This window comes from Nycticebus coucang, chromosome 15, assembly GCF_027406575.1.
Source record: "Nycticebus coucang isolate mNycCou1 chromosome 15, mNycCou1.pri, whole genome shotgun sequence".
Lineage (NCBI taxonomy): Eukaryota > Metazoa > Chordata > Mammalia > Primates > Lorisidae > Nycticebus > Nycticebus coucang.
Window position 1 is genome coordinate 11,120,129 of NC_069794.1, and position 20,003 is coordinate 11,140,131.

General features: G+C 37.8%; 1 protein-coding gene across 4 annotated transcripts in view; it reads left to right on the top strand.

Annotated features, from left to right (window-relative positions):
• The window catches only part of NALCN (sodium leak channel, non-selective), a 334,788-nt gene that overhangs the window by 100,397 nt on the left and 214,388 nt on the right, over positions 1-20,003 (top strand). For all 4 annotated transcript variants that reach the window (XR_008374579.1, XM_053563365.1, XM_053563366.1 and 1 more), the window contains one exon: positions 6,805-6,891. Coding sequence is in view for 3 of the 4 variants with exons in the window: in XM_053563365.1 (XP_053419340.1) it covers positions 6,805-6,891 (87 nt within the window). In the remaining variant the exon portion in view is untranslated. The remainder of the gene's footprint in view (positions 1-6,804; positions 6,892-20,003) is intronic.

Sequence of the window (20,003 nt, forward strand, 5' to 3'; positions counted from 1 at the left end):
GTTTTTTAGTGTATGTGTTTTAGTGGATGTTAGAAAGACGAATTCAAGTTTATACATCTTCTTCTAGTATGAAACCTTCTAAAAGAAAGGGAAAATAAAAATGTCAGGATCAATAATAAAATGATTTAATGCTGTGTAACTACTATTTAATATTAAATAATATTAATATTAATATTTAAATTAAATTCCAAAAGAAATTGTTGTACATACTTATACAGCTCCCTTGGGACGATGTTATATAGAGGGTGCCAAAAATAGATACACATTTTAGAAAAGGAAAAACTGTATTAAAATTGTTATAATACATACTGATAGCAAAAGATGAAGCAAATGATGTTTGACTTCTGCAATTATGAGAGGTGCTCAGAGCGGTTCTCATCAGTGCAAAGTGGTAACCAGACACTTCTGATTACGGCGAATGAAAAGTAACACACAGATAACATCTCCGAAAATACGTATATATTTTTTGCACTCCTAGTATTAAAGAGCCAAGGTACAAATTTTACTGTGAAAACCTTCTAACTGAACTTGTCACAGTTATATGCTTAAACACCCTGGTATTTTGGCAAAGGCTTATGGGGTTGCAGCATCACTGTGCTGCTGTAAAAGGGAATTGTCTGGCTGATTTATTAAATAGTGTCAAGGTTACTCAATTCTGTCAAACAACTATTCAAATTGCCATGAAAGATTTTTTTGAAAATGAGGTATAGGTTATATCAGAGATGCCGTGCAGGAAAGCCTTGAAGGAATCAACCATAGCGAATTCTTATCTCTTCCTCCTCTCTTTTATAAAACTGTGAGGAATAATAAAGTTCCAAGTCCATCCTGAGGTGACAACTTCTTCAAGGATACGCTTGCTGTTACAGAGACTGAGACCTCATTGAACGTAGAACTATGAACTCAGCACTAAATCTCATGCAGTGTTCCTGGGAGATTATCCAAAATATCTTTAAAACCATATTATGTTTATTGAGTAACTCTTAAGTATAAAAATCACAGGTGGAAAAGTAGTGTTTCCAAGTGCCACCAGATCTGCCAGAAGTTATCATAGAAAGGGAAATGTGAAGAGACTTCGAACAAAGTTGTACAAAATTATTTTGATGCCAAATTGTACCTAATCAGGAGGAATAAGGTGGTAATTCAGAGGTAATGCATCTAGATATTCAGCAGAGGTAACCACACAGAGAATTGTGAAAAACCTTCATTAAAGAAAAATGCCCTGGCTGAGGTCCTGGTTGCTAAGCAACCAAAGCTCCTGCTGTCAGCCTCTTGGTGAAACACCACTTAGGTAGCCTAGCAACAGGCCTCAGGCCCCGCCCACCCCTTACTAGCCACTTGCAAGTGGGGCCAGATGTTTTTATGTGTAAAGAAGAGAAAGAGACATGATTTGCTTTGATTTTGTTACATTTGAAAATCTGACCAAACACCGGGAACAAGGACTTCTTATTAAGTGGTTTAAAACACTAAATCACAATTCTAATTCTAACGAAACAGGGTTTAAGGAAGTAACATAAGATGATTATTATGTTGTAAAGCACGTAGTTTTTCAGACATGAAGTTCATTCTTGCCTTTTTCTAAGTATGTGAAAAATTCAGTTATTTGATATAAGTTACTCTCAGTGAAGAACTAAAGGGATTCTGGGCACGTTGGCCTTGTAAGTCTACAGACTTCCTCTGATAGCCAGGTGTGTATAAATAAAGCAGAATGTCCATAGGCTCCTGCCCTACATTGACCACCTGCTTGAGTTGATCTAATTTCCATAGACCGGACGCGTGCCACATGTATGTAGCAGTATGGTTGGCCCTCGTTCCTTATGTTGACCCTATAATGTGTAACAGGAAAACAGACAGAAAATGATGTAGAAAATTTCAGATTAGTAATCATGAGTCTGCCTGAACTATGGTGGAGCATTGACCTTCAGACTTGCATAGTTCTTAGACATGGGTGGCAGCTGCCACATGTTAAGGTATGTACTGGATAGAAGGACAAGTTCATGCACCCCTGATATAAGAGCTCCATGGTAGGAAAACCCTGCCACAAATTTTTCGTGGTGTTGCCGCAGCACCAGATGTTGGGATGTTCCAATATGCGGGCAGAGTCCTCAGACAGAATCTCTCTAATCCAGGCCTTTACCCCAGTACTTCAGAGCTTCACTTCACACATTGTTACCAGTCCCTCTGGTCCTCTGACCTAGACTGGCCGGGAAGGGAAGAGCATATCCCAACTTTGCCTGGAGTGGAACTCAAAGAACCGCTAGCCAAAGCTACTTTTCTGTTACGCCTGGCAAGAAGAGACAGAAAGCAGACATCTGACAGTCAATACCTTGCTAATTCTTATAAATGAATCATGAACCAACAGGGTCATGTGAAAGGTTTGGTAAATAAACATTCTGATTGTTTAGAGAAAGCAATAATTTCTGGGTCTGTTACTTTGGCTAGAGCACGATTGCTGACACATTTTCTGAATTGCTGTCTCTTGATAAAGAAAGAAGATTGGTAAGATTAGAGTCAAGGCAGGAAAAATGGACATTTTTAAGTTTTTCTTCCTTTGTGGTTCCATCCATGTTCTTAAAATTTGAGTTCTTACAGTGCTACAGCGACATTTGTGTACGATGCAGTGCTGTGTCGAGAAGCAGAAGGGTTGTATGAAAAAATTGTTTGTGTTCCAACGTCATTGCTTTCCATGTGAATATGCATCATTAAAATATGTGAGAAAGCGATTTAATATGAGTAATGCAGTTTAGGTTAGGAAAGGGCTATTCTAGCATGGTGCGATAGTGAGCTCCTTCAAATCAGCAACAATACTAGTAGAATCATACTACTAGTACATAATAGGAACCTGTAAATGGGAACTACATTTCATGAGGCTGAATCACTGAATATATTATTTAATCATGAAGTCAAGCCAGGAATCCACTCTTATTATCTTGTGTCATGAATGTTATCTATATTTTTTAATTGGTTTTGAAAGAACTCAAAGAACATATTTCAAAATAGTTTTTCTATGCATTATCCTGTGTGTGTGTGTGCGCGCACGCGTCTATCTTGAGTTTGAAGTTTTAATTGATACTATTCTCCATTACCAAGATTCTTTCTCTTACTACCTCCCATTAGATAACCTAAGGATAATGTTGCTATTTTGCCTCCAGTAGAATAATACCCCAAACATTTTTTAACTACCTTGTAAATCAGGTGACCCATTATAAAACCCTGGTGGTTACAAATGAGCAAGCCTGAGATAATTCTCAAGGCTAAAATTTCCATGGGTTTCAAAATGATGGTGATAAGAGCAGAGAGCTCATGGAAATCTATTCATGTTATTCCACTAATTCAGAACATCTTATTACAACTGGTACCATATATTGGGAGCTATGCTAAGCACTATGTAATGCCTTTATAACCTGTCTTATTTAATTTCACCATAATATCAAGATGGTACTATTATTGTCTCTGTTTTGCAGATTACAAAATGAGGACTGGAAAGTTAATTCTCTTACCCGATATTACACAACCTGCAACTGGTAGACCTGGACTCGAAACCAGGTTGCTCAGCTGCTGGAGACTTTGGTTTTTTATTTACTATGAGTTCCTACCTCCTTTTAATTTAGCCATTGCAAACCCTGCCATTGACATGGTTATCTTTGTTCTAGCCCCCCATGTTAACTTCTCTTTCCTTAAAAAAGACAGTGTTTATCGTTGGTTGAAAGGGAAATTCTCACATACGTGTATTGTTACTGAGAATGTAAGTTAGACCATCTTTTCATAAAACAGTTTGGCAATATGTATCAAAAGGCCTAAAGACTATATACTATTTGACTAAGAGATCCCATTTCTAGGAATTTATTCCAAGAACAATGTTGGATAGTAGTCAGCGATGTATTTTTGAGGATATTTGTGAGACACTTTTGGTAAATTAAAAAATGTAAATAATCTTAATTTCTAGCAATAAATTATTGCTTATAAATTATGAAATAGGAATAAATGCAAGCCATTAAGGTAATAATTGAACTTTATTTGACATGAAAACATATTGATGGCTCGGCACCTGTGGCTCAAGTGGCTAAGGCTCCAGCCACATACACCTGAGATGGCAGGTTCAAATCCAGCCCGGGCCTTCCAAACAACAATGGGGGCTGCAACCAAAAAGTAGCCAGACATTATGGCAGGTGCCTATAGTACCAGCTACTTGGGAGGTGAAGGCAGGAGAATCGCTTGAGCCCAGGAGTTGGAGGTTGCTGTGAGCTGTGATGCCATGACACTCTACCCAGGGCGACAGCTTGAGGCTCAGTCTCAAAAAAAAAAAAAAGGAAAACATATTGACAACGTATTAATACCAAAAAAGGAACTTATTTTTGTGTGTGTTTATAAAATACCTGGAGGGTTAACTCTAAAATGTTAGTAGTGGTTATCTCTGGAGGATGGGTTTAAGATTTTTTGGTGGGGGTGGGGAGCTCATGAAATTTTATAAAAGTTTAACAATAAACATATTTAATTATATAATGAGAAGGGAGGAGTTACATTGTTCAAAGGAAATAAATAATGGACATTCCAACTGAAAACATCTTTTTAATTAAGTTAGGTTAAGCTACGAGGGACAAAAAGCCCAAATAAATGGCTTAGATAAGGTAGAATTCCATTTATTTTCTTATAGAGTTGGACATGGTCATTTGGGGTTGTACGGTGGTCTGTGTTGCCACAGACACAGATTCTTTCTGCATTTTTGCTCCACTTTCCCCAGACTGCATAATCAAAGTTGGCTTCTGGACTAATCAGGTTGCTGTAGCTCCAACCCGCCCATCTATATTCAAGAGAGCAGCCAGGAAAAATATAGGGAGAAAGAGACAGTTTCTCTTTGCATCCTATGGGCCGGTATGTAGTTACATGGTCAAGACGAGCTTGACAAAAAGGATAATAATTAGTCTTTTTTCTTGGTGGTCTAGTGGCCACATAAAAATTCTCTTACTTTGGAAGACAGGGAAAACAGAAAGTTTCTGAGGGTTCCTGGCTTCCGACAGCCCAACTTCTATCTCAAAGATTTGCTGTTATACTATGTACTAACCAATCAAAATGTTGTTTTAAAATTCAGAGGACTAATGAGACATTGAAAATTTTGCATTTCCTTTACTTTGTTTCATACAAAGGAGTGACTTTGAGAGAGCACTTTTACAGACAATTAAATTGATTCATTTGATTTTTGGCTTACTGAAAAAAATAATTTAACTGGGAAAATCAGTCTGCTACCAAAGCAAATATATACACCCCAGGAATGCTTTGTGCCATGATAAGAGGGCATAGGATGTTATCAACAGAGGGTTTTAAACTAGCAGGATTGGTTTTGTCTTTTGTCCTAAAAAGGAAATTCCCAGAATTTTGATGGGGCCTTTAGAAAGCACTTTAACAGGTTTGCATTTCCACTGAGGTCTGTCTTCTCAGAATGAGCCTATTCAGGAAGGATGTGCTCAATTCTACCACCAAGAATAGCTTTTAAAATACCTTCTAAAGAGATCCTGTGTGATCCAAATCCTGTGTGAATGGACAGCTGAGATAAATAACTTGCAGTTGGCATCTTGATCAAAGAATCTTTGTGTAAATGTGCACCTCAATTTTGTCATTTAAAAAATACATAGATGGCCTGTGAATTTTGGCACTTGTCTCCCACCATTATTATTTTATAAAGGGTGAGTTTACTGTTTGCAAATAATCTGCTAGAGATGTGAAATTATAAATCCTGAGGAATGGGATCTTTGGGTGACCTCACTCATATTTCCATCAACAATTCCGCTTTCCAACACAGGATCAGACTAAGTAACATGAAACATAACTAAGAATGGGAAAGAAAATGTTTATGTATACGGAACAGGGATCTCAGGCAGGAATGAAACAGTGAGTGCTTTTTGTTAGGACTTTTACTTAGAAAAATAAAATTTCTTCATTTTATCCTACTTCATTACACCCCCTTCAGTCACACACACCTTAGTAACTGGAAAGAAAATATGTTAGTGGGAAAATTCATATAAGATGAAAATGTCTTCCAGCTAGATGTAATATTGACAGATACGTCATTTTTGAATAAATAAAATATGCACTGAGATAATAACCCGGGCATCCAATTCAACCTGGAGTATCTTGAATTTCATCATTTCCATGCCGAAAGAAAGATGTACATCATATTCATAAATATGTGTACATCAAATTTCCGTTGAGCAGATTAATTGAAGCCTGGTTCAGATAATTATACCAACTCTGTGAAGCCTGGTCCAATAATTACACCAAGTCTGTCTCCTGTCACTAAAATAACACTGGTCTCTCTCTGTGGCATGTGCATACTTCTTATATCATTGATCCTGAGAGTATTTTATTAGCTCAGTAAGAAATGTCCACTAAATAAAAAGAAAAATTTGCCACCTATAGTAAAAACACACCAGACACAATTCTTTGGATTATTTGTTTTATTTTTCCTAGATCTAATAGATAATAATCAATGTAACGAGGGTAAAATAAGGAAGTATTTCCTTTGCAGAGAAGAATATTTGAGCAATTATATGGGAGACATAGATAAGGGAGAACCTGCCTGACATGCAGCACATACTCAATAAACCCAAGTTATTATCACTGTGCTTTTTATTATTCTTGATGTTTGCAAAGTTAAAATGGATATAATTGAAATGACTTATGTTCCAAATATAAATCAGTAATAAGACAAATTCTTGATGATGTAAGAGTACAGAAAGCTGGAGACATAAAGCAAGGTTCTCAATGTTCCATGTTAAGTGTCTCTGACTCACCTCCCTCTTTATCTTGAAGATGTTTCATGAAGATGCTGCCGGCGGGTGGCAGCTGGTAGCTGTGGATGTCAACAAGCCCCAGGGACGTGCCCCAGCCTGCCTCCAGGTGCGTATGATACCATTTTTTCTTTCTTTTTTTTTATTTTATTTTATTCTATTTTTTTTTTATTGTTGGGGATTCATTGAGGGTACAATAAGCCAGGTTACACTGGCAATTGTTAGGTAAAGTCCCTCTTGCAATCATGTCTTGCCCCCATAAAGTGTGACACACACCAAGGCCCCACCCCACTCCCTCCGTCCCTCTTTCTGCTCTTCCTCCCCCGCCCCCGTAACCTTAATTGTCATTAATTGTCCTCATATCAAAATTGAGTACATAGGATTCATGCTTCTCCATTCTTGTGATGCTTTACTAAGAATAGTGTCTTCCACTTCCATCCAGGTTATTACGAAGGATGTAAAGTCTCCATTTTTTTAATAGCTGAATAGTATTCCATGGTATACATATACCACAGCTTGTTAATCCATTCCTGGGTTGGTGGGCATTTAGGCTGTTTCCACGTTTTGGCGATTGTAAATTGAGCTGCAATAAACAGTCTAGTACAAGTGTCCTTATGATAAAAGGATTTTTTTCCTTCTGGGTAGATGCCCAGTAATGGGATTGCAGGATCAAATGGGAGGTCTAGCTTGAGTGCTTTGAGGTTTCTCCATACTTCCTTCCAGAAAGGTTGTACTAGTTTGCAGTCCCACCAGCAGTGTAAAAGTGTTCCCTTCTCACCACATCCATGCCAGCATCTACAGTTTTGAGATTTTGTGATGTGGGCCATTCTCACTGGGGTTAGATGATATCTCAGGGTTGTTTTGATTTGCATTTCTCTAATATATAGAGATGATGAACATTTTTTCATGTGTGTGTTAGCCATTCCTCTGTCATCTTTAGAGAAGGTTCTATTCATGTCTCTTGCCCATTGATATATGGGATTGTTGGCTTTTTTCATGTAGATTAATTTGAGTTCTCTATAGATCCTAGTTATCAAGCTTTTGTCTGATTCAAAATATGCAGATATCCTTTCCCATTGTGTGGGTTGTCTCTTTGCTGTGGTTGTTGTCTCCTTAGCTGTACAGAAGCTTTTCAGTTTAATGAAGTCCCATTTGTTTATTTTTGTTGTTGTTGCAATTGCCATGGCAGTCTTCTTCATGAAGTCTTTCCCCAGGCCAATATCTTCCAGTGTTTTTTCCTATGCTTTCTTTGAGGATTTTTGTTTCATGCCTTAAATTTGAGTCCTTTATCCATCTTGAATCAATTTTTGTGAGTGGGGAAAGGTGTGGGTCCAGTTTCAGTCTTTTACATGTAGACATCCAGTTCTCCCAACACCATTTATTGACTAGGGAGTCTTTCCCCCAAGGTATGTTCTTGTTTGGTTTATCGAAGATTAGGTGGTTGTAAGATGTTAGTTTCATTTCTTGGTTTTCAATTCGATTCCAAGTGTCTATGTCTCTGTTTTTGTGCCAGTACCATGCTGTCTTGATCACTATGGCTTTGTAGTACAGACTAAAATCTGGTATGCTGATGCCCCCAGCTTTATTTTTATTACTAAGAACTGCCTTAGCTATACGTGGTTTTTTCCAGTTCCATACAAAACGCAGAATCATTTTCTCTGAATCTTGAAAGTACGATGTTGGTATTTTGATAGGAATGGCATTGAATAGGTAGATTGCTTTGGGAAGTATAGACATTTTAACAATGTTGATTCTTCCAAGCCATGAGCATGGTATGTTCTTCCATTTGTTAATATCCCCTGCTATTTCCTTTCTGAGGAGTTCATAGTTTTCTTTGTAGAGGTCCTTCACCTCCTTCGTTAGGTATATTCCTAGGTATTTCATTTTCTTTGAAACTATGGTGAAGGGGTTGTGTCCTTAATTAGCTTCTCATCTTGACTGTTATTGGTGTATACAAAGGCTACTGACTTGTGGACATTGATTTTATATCCTGAAACATTACTGTATTTTTTGATGACTTCTAGGAGTCTTGTGGTTGAGTCTTTGGGGTTCTCTAAGTATAAGATCATGTCGTCAGCAAAGAGGGAGAGTTTGACCTCCTCTGCTCCCATTTGGATTCCCTTTATTTCCTTGTCTTGCCTAATTGTATTGGCTAGAACTTCCAGCACCATGTTGAATAGTAAAGGTGACAGAGGACAACCTTGTCTGGTTCCAGTTCTAAGAGGGAAAGCTTTCAGTTTTACTCCATTCAGTAAAATATTGGCTGTGGGTTTGTCATAGAAAGCTTCAATCAGTTTTAGAAATGTGCCACCTATGCCTATACTCTTCAGTGTTCTAATTAGAAAAGGATACTGGATTTTATCAAATGCTTTTTCTGCATCTATTGAGAGGATCATGTGATCTTTATTTTTGCCTCTTTTAATACGGTGGATAACGTTTATAGACTTGCGTATGTTAAACCAGCCTTGCATCCCTGGGATGAAGCCTACTTGATCATGATGAATGACTTTTTTGATGATAAGCTGTAATCTATTGGCTAGGATTTTGTTGAGAATTTTTGCATCTATATTCATGAGTGAGATTGGTCTGAAATTCTCCTTTTTGTTTGGGTCTTTTCCTGGTTTTGGTATCAGGGTGATGTTTGCTTCATAGAATGTGTTGGGGAGGATTCCTTCTTCCTCAATTTTTTGGAATAATTTCTGCAGTACAGGAATAAGCTCTTCCTTGAAGGTTTGATAGAATTCTGGTGTGAAGCCATCTGGACCAGGGCATTTTTTGGTTGGAAGATTTTTTATTATTTCTTTGATCTCAGTGCTTGAAATTGGTCTGTTCAGGAGCTCTATTTCTTCCTGGGTAAGTCTAGGGAGAGGGTGTGATTCCAAATATTGATCCATTTCCTTTCCTTCACATTGTCAAATTTCTGGGCATAGAGTTTCTGGTAGTATTCAGAGATGATCTCTTGTATCTCTGTGGGATCAGTTGTTATTTGCCCTTTATCATTTCTGATTGAGGTTACTAGAGATTTTACTTTTCTATTTCTCGTTAGTCTGGCCAATGGTTTATCTATTTTATTTATTTTTTCGAAAAACCAACTTCTTGTTTCATTAATTTTCTGAATGATTCTTTTGTTTTCAATTTCATTGATCTCTGATTTGATTTTGGATATTTCTTTTCTTCTACTGAGTTTAGGCTTAGATTGTTCTTCTTTTTCCAATTCCATAAAATGGCTTGTGAGATTGTTGATGTTTTTCGAATGTAGGCATCTAAAGTGATGAATTTTCCTCTCAAAACTGCTTTTGCAGTATCCCACAGGTTTTGGTAGCTTGTGTCTTCATTGTTGTTATGCTCAAGGAAGTTAATGATTTCCTGTTTTATTTATTCCTGCACCCATCTATTATTCAACAGAAGATTGTTTAATTTCCATGCCTTTGGGTGGGGTCGAGCGTTTTTGTTAGAGTTGAGTTCCACCTTTAGTGCCTTATGGTCTGAGAAGATACAAGGTAAAATTTCAATTCTTTTGATTCTGTTGATATTTGTTTTGTGTCCCAGGATATGATCAATTTTGGAGAATGTTCCATGGGGTGATGAGAAGAATGTATATTCTTTATCTTTGGGATGGAGTGTTCTATATGCGTCTATCAAGCACAGTTGTTCTAGGGTCTCATTTAAATCTCTTATATCTTTGTTTAATTTCTGTTTAGAGGATCTGTCCAGCTCTGTAAGAGGGGTGTTAAAGTCCCCTGTTATGATGGTATTATCAGATATCATATTGCTCAGACTGAGTAAGGTCTGTTTCAAGAATCTGGGAGCATTTAAATTGGGTGCATAAATATTTAGAATTGAAACATCTTCTTGTTGTCGTATGATACCATTTTTAAAAAACACCCAGCAAAGGTCCTTGAATTTTATTTTATACAAGGAAATTCACAGCTCTTTAAACTCTAGATTTGCCTAAATTTATGGTCCTGAAGGCAGGGACAGTAATTGATTCTATCCTGTATTCCCAGGACCTAGCATGTTTTAGGTTCACAGTATGGATTCGATAAATTTCTGATGAATGAATGCATACCTGTTAAGAGTATCTTGGTAGTATCCAGGGGCTATGAAATCCTACAAAAATATTCTTTTACAAATGCTTGAAATATTGGGGGAGGGAGAGTGGACAGGTATGGTCACAATTCAGTTAATTCAATACCCCACTGAGTTCCTGGAAAGAAAATGTTTTAGCACATAGCCTATTTTTCTGCATTTGCAAGCTCTCAGAACAACGTTGACATAAAGGTGCTTCCTTAGCAAAGTGCACGGACAGCGAATATGAGGTGATGTGCTTGCAGGGGAAGGCTGAGCGTCCTGCGGAGATCTCATAGTGGTTACAAGACAGTGAGTAGGGGCGGCCGATCCCTGCCTGTGACCTTTCCAGACTCATCATCTGCTCCGGGCTTCTCATAAGGCCCAGTAAATCCCCTCACCTCTTCTTCAGTGGCCTGCACCGGCATTTTGCTTAGTTCTCCCCCATAAAATATCAGGAACTCATTCAAAATACCATCACCTTAACAAGGGTCCCTAACATTCCATAGTGTCCTCCCCACCCCCCATTTTAAGAGTAAAAATATCGAGCAGGCCCACTCATGGAAACAGAGAACAGAGTCTTCCTGTTGTAGAACTTTATTCTCTTTGTTTGCAGTGACAGACCCCCTGTCGTAAGGGGTGGGTTTTACAGTTCTTCGGATTCCACCCCCATAATTTGGGGAAGTGTTTATATCTGCTTCAAGACGAGAACTTTTTTCTTTCTTTTGGATCTTTTGCTGGGTGTGGGGAGGCTCGTTATGCAATTAGAGGATTGATACATGAGAAACAAAACAGTGCTCTGAGCCATTGCCGTGGGCTGTGTTAATCTGGCCATGTTATCATGTAGTTATTTGCTTCTTTCTGTTATCATATAGTTATTTGCTTCTTTCTGTTTCCATTTTTACTGAGGTATGATTAACAAATAAAAATTATGTATATTTAAGGTGTACAATGATGACATGATACACAGGCACATTGCAAAATAATTACCACAACCAAGATAATTAGTTAACCGTTTGCATGTGTCTTTATGTGGTGAGAACAGTTCAGCTCAGCTCTCTTAGCAAATGTTCAGTATACTATGCAGTATTATTAGCTATGGTTACCATGTTAATCATTAGACCCCCCCAGAATTTAGCTATCTTATAACCTAAAGTTTGTATTCTTTGGCTAACAGCCTCTCATTTCTGTCCTCTGCCCCCAGCCCCTGGGAACCACAAAATGGCTCAGAGTCCCCTTTTGACTCTTAGGAATTACTGGTTTTGTTCTTCGAGTGGAGCTTTGTTTATGAATTTGACCCCAAGTTTAGAAAACAGAGCCATATATACCACCCCTCTTGTGAAACTGAATGATCTAGCGGCACCAGGCTCTTGTTTCCATGTGGCTACAGTTTCCCAGGGCTGAGTGGCGGCTCCCACATTATCTGGGGCAGAGAGTCTCCTTGGTGCCTCAGTTTCCCAGCTTGCCATTTTGTCTCCACAGCACTGGAACTGAGTGTTTTATTTAGTCATGGAGTCATACATTTATTTTCTCAGTTTGGAAAAATCTTTGTCTCTGTTCATGACTGTATGGGGGGGGAAATGAGTAAATAATAAATTCAGAAATATATAAATGTATAAAGGCATACACAATTGCATGAGTGAATAAATGAATGAATAGAAGGCATTTTAAGATCATGCTGTGATTACAAAAAACCATGAGAATGAGCTTGTTTCTTTGTATAACTGAGTGACTGCTGTCCCCAGGTGTTCCATGCACGGCCTGGGCCTGATCTCCCCATTCACCTCACCTGCTGAGTCTCAGGGGATATTTATTTGGGTGACCCAGAAAATAAGTTATAATAATGTATCTTTAAATCACAAAGGTAGTGCATAGATTTCCATTATGCCAAAATAGGCTTTCCATCTGTTTTATGTTTGAAATTTCAAAATTTTAGGTCATAACTCAGACTGAAAGGAGACTAGCTCAAATCCCCTTACAAATGAAGCACGTTAAAAAATCATCCCTGGGCCGGCGCATGCACTCAGTGGCTAGGGCACCAGCCACATACACTGGAGCTGACGAGTATGAACCCAGCCCGGGACTGCCAAACAACAATAACAACTTCAACCAAAAAATGTCCAGGTGTTGCTGTGGGCACCTGTAGTCCCAGCTCCTTGGGAGGCTGAAGCAAGGGAATCACTTGGGCCCAGGGGCTTGAGGTTGCTATGAGCTGTGATGCCGCAGCACTCTGCCCAGGGCAACAGAGTGAAACTCTGTCTCAAAAAAAAAAAAAAAAAAAAAAAACTCTGTCTTTGTTTTAGTCTAGATGGCTTTGGATTCTATAACTTTCTTCATTGGTACTATGTATTATATTTTTCTTTTTTTTTCTGTTTTCTATATCTTTGTCTAGTTACTGTCAGAAATTAGATAATTTAATAAAATAATATGGCTCAATCTTCCTTATCATCCTTAAATTAAATACACGATATAACTCTATCACATCCTGTGTTTTCATTAATTTTTTTATTAAACAATAGCTGTGTATGTTAATGCAATCATGGGGTACCATGCATTGGTTTTATATACAATTTGAAATATTTTCATCACACTGGTTATCATAGCCTTCCTGGCTTTTTCTTAGTTATTGTGTTAAAACATTTATATTCTACATTTAGTAAATTTCACATGTACCCTTGTAAGATGCACCGTAGGTGCATCACCCTCCCTCCAGCAAGCCTTCCCCCTCCCCTCCCTTTCCCCATTCCCCATATTCTTAGGCTATAATCGGGTTATAGCTTTCATATGAAAGCTATAAATTCGTTTCATAGTAGGTCTGAGTACATTGGATACTTTTTCTTCCATTCTTGAGATACTTTGCTAAAAAGAATTGTTTACATGGATGCTAAGCTCCATCCATGTAAACATGAAAGAAGTAAAGTCTCCATCTTTCTTTAAGGCTGCATAATATTCCATGGTGTCCATGTACCACAATTTATTAATCCATGGGCTTCTTCCATGATTTAGCAATTATGAATTGGGCTTCAATAACATTTTTGGTACAAATATCTTTCTTATAATGTGACTTTTGGTCTTCTGGGTATATACCCAGTAGAGGAATTGTAGGATCGAATGGCAGATCTATTTTTAGATTTCTAAGTGTTCTCCAAACATCTTTCCAAAATGAATGTATTAATTTGCATTCCCACCAGCAATGTAGAAATGTTCCCTTTTCACCACAACCATGCCAACATCTCTGGTCTTGGGATTTTGTGATATGGGCTAATCTTACTAGTTAGATGATATCTCAAAGTAGTTTTGATTTGCATTTCTCTGATGATTAAAGATGATGAGCATTTTTTCATATGTCTGTAGGCTGTGCACCTGTCTTCTTCAGAGAAGTTTCTCTTCAAGCCCCTTGCCCAGCCTGAGATGGATCACTTGTTCTTTTCTTGCTAATACATTTGAGTTCTCTGTGGATTCTGATTATTAAATCTTTGTTGAAGACACAACTTGCAAATATCTTCTCCCATTCTCAGGGCTGTCTGCTTGCTTTACTTACTGTGTTCTTGGCTGTGCAGAAACTTTTTAGTTTGATCAGGTCCCAGTAGTGTATTTTTGATGCTGCTTCAATTGCCCAGTGGTCCTCCTCATAAAATACTCACCCAGGCCGATTTCTTCAAGAGTTTTCCCTGCACTTTCTTCTAGTATTTTTATCGTTTCATGTCTTAATAGTTTATTCTCTCTCTCTCTCTCTCTCTCTCTATATATATATATATATACACATATATACACATACGTATTTATGTGTATCATGCAATAAAATCATTTCAGGTATCTATCTGTTAGAATTTCATGGTATTCCAATGAACAGCAATTCAGATCAAATAATAGCTATCTTTTTGTTATTGTTTTCCTACATTCCTAATATACATACACATATTTTATCCTACGTCAACTGTTTGAATTATTACAGCATTTGAGCATATAGAGATTAACTTACTCTTCTACAGAAAAATAGGCCCCGTGGAGCTGTTTGTGGAAAAAATAGAGGTACCTGTGATCTGCAATTTGAAACTACAAATTTATTCTGTGTTCTGAGACTCAAATATAGTTGTAATCATAGCTATAATTATAATTAGAATAGGAGTTATATGTAGGCATGCAAAGAAAGGATTCAATTTGGTGCCCTTGGAGTGGTCTATTCTATTTTTATGATAAGTGAAAAGACACGTATTCTTAAATTTAATGGCAAAACCATAAGTTCAGGGCAGGAGGACTAGCATTGTTGGCCTGGTGGGCTTTGTAGAGTGAGCTCTCTAATGCTACTTGTTGAAATGTTTACTTAATTGACAATGTTAATTATATTAATTTCGCTAGGACATTTCTCATGTTTACCCAGTTGTTAATGAACTTCATAGCATGTTTAATAGGGTTAAGTTTAATAAAATATTTAGCATGGTAAATATATGCAATTTCTAATTAATTCATTCCTAAATTAAGAACAAATAAGTGAATGTCCTGTAGTCGCTTAGACACACCTCCCTCTGTCCTGCTGGGAATGTCTTTTGGGTTCTCTCTCCACTTCACTGTGCACTGCTAATATGCTTGTAACCCAGAGGTCCCCATCCCTGTCTTTGGTTGACACTGTAGAAACAAGTTAGAGAAAATGAAAAGCCTGGGAACATGGATAAGCCAAACCTGAACCTGGTTTCTTTTCTTTGTTGTGCTATAACTGCCTGCAATGCACATCTCCTAGTGCGACCTCCTTCTCTCCCACTCCTGCCTCCTCCACTGCAGACAAACTTAAATCCCCAAGACAGTGTCTGTTTTGAGGGGGAATATATTTCACTATTATAGCATCTTAGAGTAATATATAATTATATATATTTTATATATAAAATAGAGTAAATATATTTCACTATTATAGCATCTTAGGGCTTTGGAATCAGACATATTTTATCCATGCTACTTAGTGGTATGAGCTTGGACATCTTAATGCAAAATGGGGATAACAATACCTCTTTCCTGGATTTTGAGAATTAGTGAGTATTTGTTTTGGAATGTCAGGAATTATTTGGTTGCAAGAAACAGACCACATGCTCAGCGAGCGTTTTTTCCACATGTGATCTGCCTTCCCAAGAAACTGCACTTTCTGTGCCTTTCTCTTCGCTCTGTTCCAGCCACGTGATTTCCCATCATTGTTTCTGTCTGTTGATCAGCCTCTATTTTTGTATCTTGAACACTAGTTTTATTCTGTTTTAGATTTTTTGTTTTTTGCATATTACCCAATTATGGCTGTTTATGACTGAGTTTGGTGACCTCCTAACCAAGGTTCTAAAGAGATTCACCAGAAAACACCCAAAAGTGAAGGTGAGCCAGGACAAAAAAAAAAAAACCAAAAAACAGTTTTATCATAGGCCACCAAAAATGGAAGCTACTGGCCTGAAGCAGTAGGTCACAGAAATTGGAACAGAAGCAGCAGATGCTTAGGCAAAGTACTGGATTTTCCTACAGCACAAACACAAAGTAATTTGAAACTTCTCTTCTGAATCCGCCCTAAAAAGTGTGCCCCATTTCTGTCTGCCAAACCGTTCCTCAAGCACTTCTTGCAGCGGTAGAGTGGGACATGACTCTCTGATCATTAAGTAGTGAGACTCAACCTCAGTGGTTATAACTCAGGGATAATTTTCCTATTAAACTTTTAAGTCTTACAGGAGTAGGAGACTTACTCACTGTTGTTTCTGTCTGTTGATCAGCCTCTATTTTCTTATCTTGAACACTAGTTTTATTTTGTTTTAGATTTTTGTTTTGTTTTTGTTGGACCCATATTACGGGCCAAATAAATAGGACATGTACAGTCTGAGCTGAAGTTCCATTCAGCACGTAGAAGATGGTTTCTTTAAGGAAACACTACGTAGTTTGCAAGCGCTTACAAATGAACAATGTGTAAATTGGTGCTCTTTCACGATACGATATTAAGTCAATTTCCTTGCATTTAAAACAATTCTGAAATAATTTAGAAACAGATACAAAGAATTCCTATGTATCGATCCCTGGAAATAATAATAGGTAACATTTGTATACCACTCCCTAAATGTTTTATAGTTATTGAATTATTTAATGCTCATAGCAGTGTTATAAGTGTAGGTACTCATGTGATCTCTCTGTTTCACAAATGAAAAGGTTGAGGTACTGAGAGCGTAGATAACTTGACACAGGTCATGAAGCTAGTTAATGAATGGGAATTTCATCTCGGGCAGGCTACTTTATATTTTTGAGTACTTTATCTTCATCACTGTATATTATCCGATTATAAAAATACACTTACACTGGTTCATTCATTTATCCATTCTTGTGCTGACAGACATTATAGACACTGAGGCTGTGTTTTATTGTCTTTCTATGGCAGATATTCTAAGGCTTTTCTTGTCTGTGCCTTTTTTGCACACATGTGAGAATTGTTCTAACATAGATAGTAGGGACAGCAGTTTCTGGGTGAAAGGATATGAATACCCTTGACTCTATGAGATATTGCCAAATGGCTTCCCAGATGATAAGGCCACTTTTGGTGATGACTAGCAACTTGTACTTAAAGAAATAAAAATACTGTGGAAAAAAAAAAAAAGAGTACTCATTGTCTCACGACCTTGTCCACACTGATGTTATCTGGCCTTTGCACCTGATGGGGTGAAACTGTATCTCATAGTGTTAAGTTGGCATCTCCCTGACAAAGCCCATAGATGCTGGGCCTTTCATCAGACATTGATGGACTTATAATTTCTATAGATTTCTTGTGTATCTCATTTGCTCATTTATCTATTGATTTTTCTAAATGATTTTTTAAAATTTTAGAAAGGGTATATTCTTCCACTTAAACATGATATGAATATATTAACTAGAAAGACAAATCCTAGCTATGAATGCCTGACTCGTGGGACACTTTGCATCTCTACCATTCTTCGCCAATAAGGCAATTCTTCCCTGTGTCATTGAAGAAACCATTTAGAAAGTTTCTCCAATGTGTGCTTTTGTGTGAATATCAGAAAAGTGGAAAGTTACAAATTGACCCTTTTCACAACAAGCTGGCCAGATGTGCAGAGTGTTTAAACTCCATTTTAGCATAAGCAATGGCTGCATGACAGGACCACTTCAGTGCATGACAAATGGAGCTCTATTAAACTGGAACCTCATTCCTCAGTGGCAGCTGTGACAAGCCATCTCCCCTGCCTCTCATCTCTTGACAATCTGACAGATGTGGCAGCACACTTTTGAGCCAACTTCCAACACATGCCCATGATCTGTTACAGTGAAGAAAGTTTCTGATAGGAAAATGAAAGCATGTATACCTGAGACCTGGCCAAGCTCGAGTCTCTCTGAAAACATCTCCTGTGTGCCCCTTTCTGTAAAGAGCAAAGGTAACAAGATCTTACCTTAAGTAGGTCAAATTATGGCAAAATAATTACTGTCATGTTTTAATGCTTTTGAAAATATTTCTACTGAAAGCTAAAATTGAGGGAGGTAGACTGTGTGGTGTGTGTATTTCAAGTGATGCTGTGACCTCCTCGGCACTTCTTAAACCATCTATCTTCTTAATTAACTTTCCCACAAACTGGCAGATAATTTCAAGAATTGCTGGAGCCCATGGAATGAAGATTCCTTCCAGAAGCGAGCCTCTTCTATAGTCATATTTCAGTGTGAGGAGATGGTATGGTCTAGCTAAGTCAGTGTGGGCTGAGGAGAACATGGGACAATTTCCTTAATCTCTCTGAGACTCAGTTTCTTTGCCTGAGAAATGGGGATAATAATCTCTTAGGATTTTGTAAGAATTGGAAATGATGGGCTGTATATCAATACCTGGCATGGTGCCTGGGATGGGTGGGCCCTGGTTGTGTGGAGATGACTGTCACTGCCATGAGCGTGCTCTCATGCCCTGCTCACTACTCTGAGCATCCCAAGGCATCCTGTTCATGTCCAGGATGCCAGCTCTGTCACATGCCCATAGTCCAGCGACTCACAGCCTTTGGGTCAGCACTGATTTCTTTCTGGGGCTTGGACGTGTGTTTCTACATGTCCAGCAGGCATGTTTCCTGGGCATTCACACAGACCCATCACCGCCCTCATGTCAGAAATGAAATGCACTTCTCTTTCTCACCCCTGCCCACAGGGAAACCAGGCTTTTCCTGATGTTTCAGAAAACAGCAAACCAAGCCATAGTGCTGCTCTTTGTCCTCTCCAAACCTAATCTGTCTTCAAGGCTGTCATTAATCCAATCTTTCCAAAATTTTTTTCAGTGCTTCTCTCCATTTTGTCCTAATATCCCTACCCTCAAAATCAGTTCAAACAAAACTTCCTCAAGCAAGTGTTTTCTGAGTCCTTGATTATATTTGATCACTTTCTTCTCTGGTTTTTTTTTTTTTTTAATTCTCTGTTGCCTCTTCTACATGATAGGCACTTGCCAAAGACATGCTGGAATATATGTGATTATACACACAGACACGCACACATGCACGTTTGTGCACAGAATGGTCTGATCTCACACACGGTGGACACAAATTCTTACTCTCCTAAGAGTAAGAGGCAGGTCCCAAATGATTCCTCCAAGAACACACATGTGCATGCACACACATACACACTCTCTCTCTCTTTTGCAGTTCCTTACAGAAAAATATGAAGCTACTGGCTTGGAGGAAACAGTTTAGGGAAAAAGAGAATATAATTCTAGCATTACCTGGAATGAGGATTAAAAACAGGAAAAACAACTAAACGCAAAGGAGTGTATTTAAAGGTTCATTGAAAAAGGCTAATGTAGTCTTGAAGATAGTTACAGCCAAATCAACTAAAGAGAGGGGTCAAGAAGATTCCATATGTATCTATTTAAATGTATAAATTTAATATATATGTAATATATCCTGATTTTATATGTATATGGCAAATAAAAATTATATTCAGAATAGACACCAGAAAGCCAGACATACTACAATGAAAAATAAGATTAAATTAGTGCTGTTTTTATTTATTCATGTACCAATCTTACTGGCAATTAACTGGTTTTTCTTCTTTAACTTTTTTAACCCTTATTGGAAGGAAGAAATATTTAGGACATGTTAAAATTATTTGCGCATCAATATATCTCAAACCAAATTCCTAAATTATTTGATATTTTCATCTTCC